Raw genomic sequence first — 1,799 nt, forward strand, 5'->3', positions numbered from 1 at the left:
TTGGGTAATCACTCTACTGCACAGCCACATCTCCAGCCTTTCCATTCCTTTTTATCTGATTTCAGATACATCAAGATGTTAAGGAACATGGAGTCCCATGTGATTGCCCAGGAGTCAGCTCTGCTGCTGTCTCCCCTTTTGTAGCCTTTGCATACCCTGCTCTTTCAGCCCCCAGCCTCCCCTCTCCATTTCTTGCCCTAGCCAGGCCCTTCACCCGTGACATAAGACCACTTACTTTTCACTACCTTATACAGCAAAGGGTTTTTTTTGTTTTTTTTTTGCAGAAGTCATAAACTGCATTTATTACCTTGGTATATCATATTGGTCTTATCATTGTTCCTTCACATCTATGTGGTTTTTCTGGCTGCTGTTCCTCCTCCCAGTCTGGCTACACAGTGCATCCTTGAACTGTTAGCCCACAGCAGCAACACGCTTATTCCACTCCCTAATAACATTTGTCCACAGGGTCAAGGTTCTGATCCCCAAACCTTTCCCTATAGCAATTTCAATGCTTGCGAAAGAATTTGTAATAAACCAGGCCTCCCAGGATAGCTAGCTCCAATAAGATGATAATGGAAAGCAGCAGCTTGTTGGTCGTCACTTTTCTGGACATCGAACAGAGAATCTTTCGACTTTTGCTCAAGTTTTCACTTGTGTTTACCAGTCTGTTCTTGTTCCAGCTGGTCTCGTTACTCCCCCAGCTCTTCTATGATTTCTGAGCCAATCTGGTCAGTTTCTGTAGCAATCCCATGAGAACGCTCAATGCTTTGAGTGGCCCTGTTTAGGCTTTCAGTGCCTTGCAGAAGCAATGCCCTTTGTGAATGTAGCCGATTCATATGCTCATTTTCTAAAGCATATGTGCCATACTTCATGTCTCCTCGGCCCCCAGGTGTGGCTGTCAAAGGTGTGCTTCTCACCTCCCGATGGAGTTTGCCAAGGTCCTTCCTGTAGTTTCGCAGCTTAGACATCATGGGGTTACGGAAGGACAGGGGTGCATACCGTAGCTCTTCCTCCATCTCTGCCAGCGTTTCATTTGCTTCCTGGTGCTTTTCATCAAAATCTCTGATCAACTTCTTCTTTTCTTCGGTCCCGGCTGTCCCCAGCAGCCACTGGGGTGCCCCTCGTAGATCTTCATGGAGGCCGCGGAAGATTTTGTGTAGCTTCTTGAAATGTTCAGAGGAGGCGGCTGAGGTGGCCATGGTGAAGCCGTGCTTAAAGAGAGGCCACTGAGATTCTAGGCCCTGGGCCTGCTCCTAGCCCAGCGGTCAGCCGCCCAATCCCAAAGCCATCACGGCTACCGCTACACCACCAATGCCCGGAACCCCAGCAAAGGGTTTTGGTATCCCTATTTTAGAGATATTGTTCAAGTCACGGTTATCAAAGGTGGACTAAGGACAAGCTTCTAGGTCTTCTGAACTATGGTGGCATTGGAGTATAGAAGCAAGATCATCGTGGTTTTCCTTCAGATTTGCATGAACCAGATTCTAACCCAGTTCTATGATTTAACAGCTTGATGAACATGGCGGGTACTTAACCGCTCTACCTCTGATTCTACATCTTTTCAGTATGGATCATACAAAGCCCTGAGATCTTGGGACAAATCAGGTCATGAGTGACCTAGAAGTGGAAGCCTCTGTCCTTGACAGGGTCCCACTCTCTGTTATCCTTGCACATGTAGTCAGCCTGGCATCCATAGGTACATTACTTTTTGCACCCAGAAATATATGGTCACCCCATCTTTCCATGAGGGGCAGAAAGTGGAGCTCTTGCTGAGATTAAAGGATATATCCCACTGCAAG

The 1,799-nt window shown here is 47.2% G+C and overlaps 1 protein-coding gene across 1 annotated transcript; it reads right to left on the minus strand.

Annotated features, from left to right (window-relative positions):
- Window positions 1-301: 301 nt before the first annotated feature.
- LOC107160544 (vesicle transport through interaction with t-SNAREs homolog 1B-like) lies at window positions 302-1,214 on the minus strand. Its single transcript, XM_015507217.2, is given in 2 exon segments — window positions 302-674; window positions 676-1,214. Coding segments are annotated over 2 exon segments (693 nt in total). The 5' UTR covers window positions 1,200-1,214; the 3' UTR covers window positions 302-505.
- Between the last annotated feature and the right edge of the window lie 585 nt (window positions 1,215-1,799).

The sequence above is a fragment of the Marmota marmota genome, unplaced genomic scaffold (assembly GCF_001458135.2).
Source record: "Marmota marmota marmota unplaced genomic scaffold, marMar, whole genome shotgun sequence".
In the NCBI taxonomy this organism is placed as follows: Eukaryota; Metazoa; Chordata; class Mammalia; order Rodentia; family Sciuridae; genus Marmota; species Marmota marmota.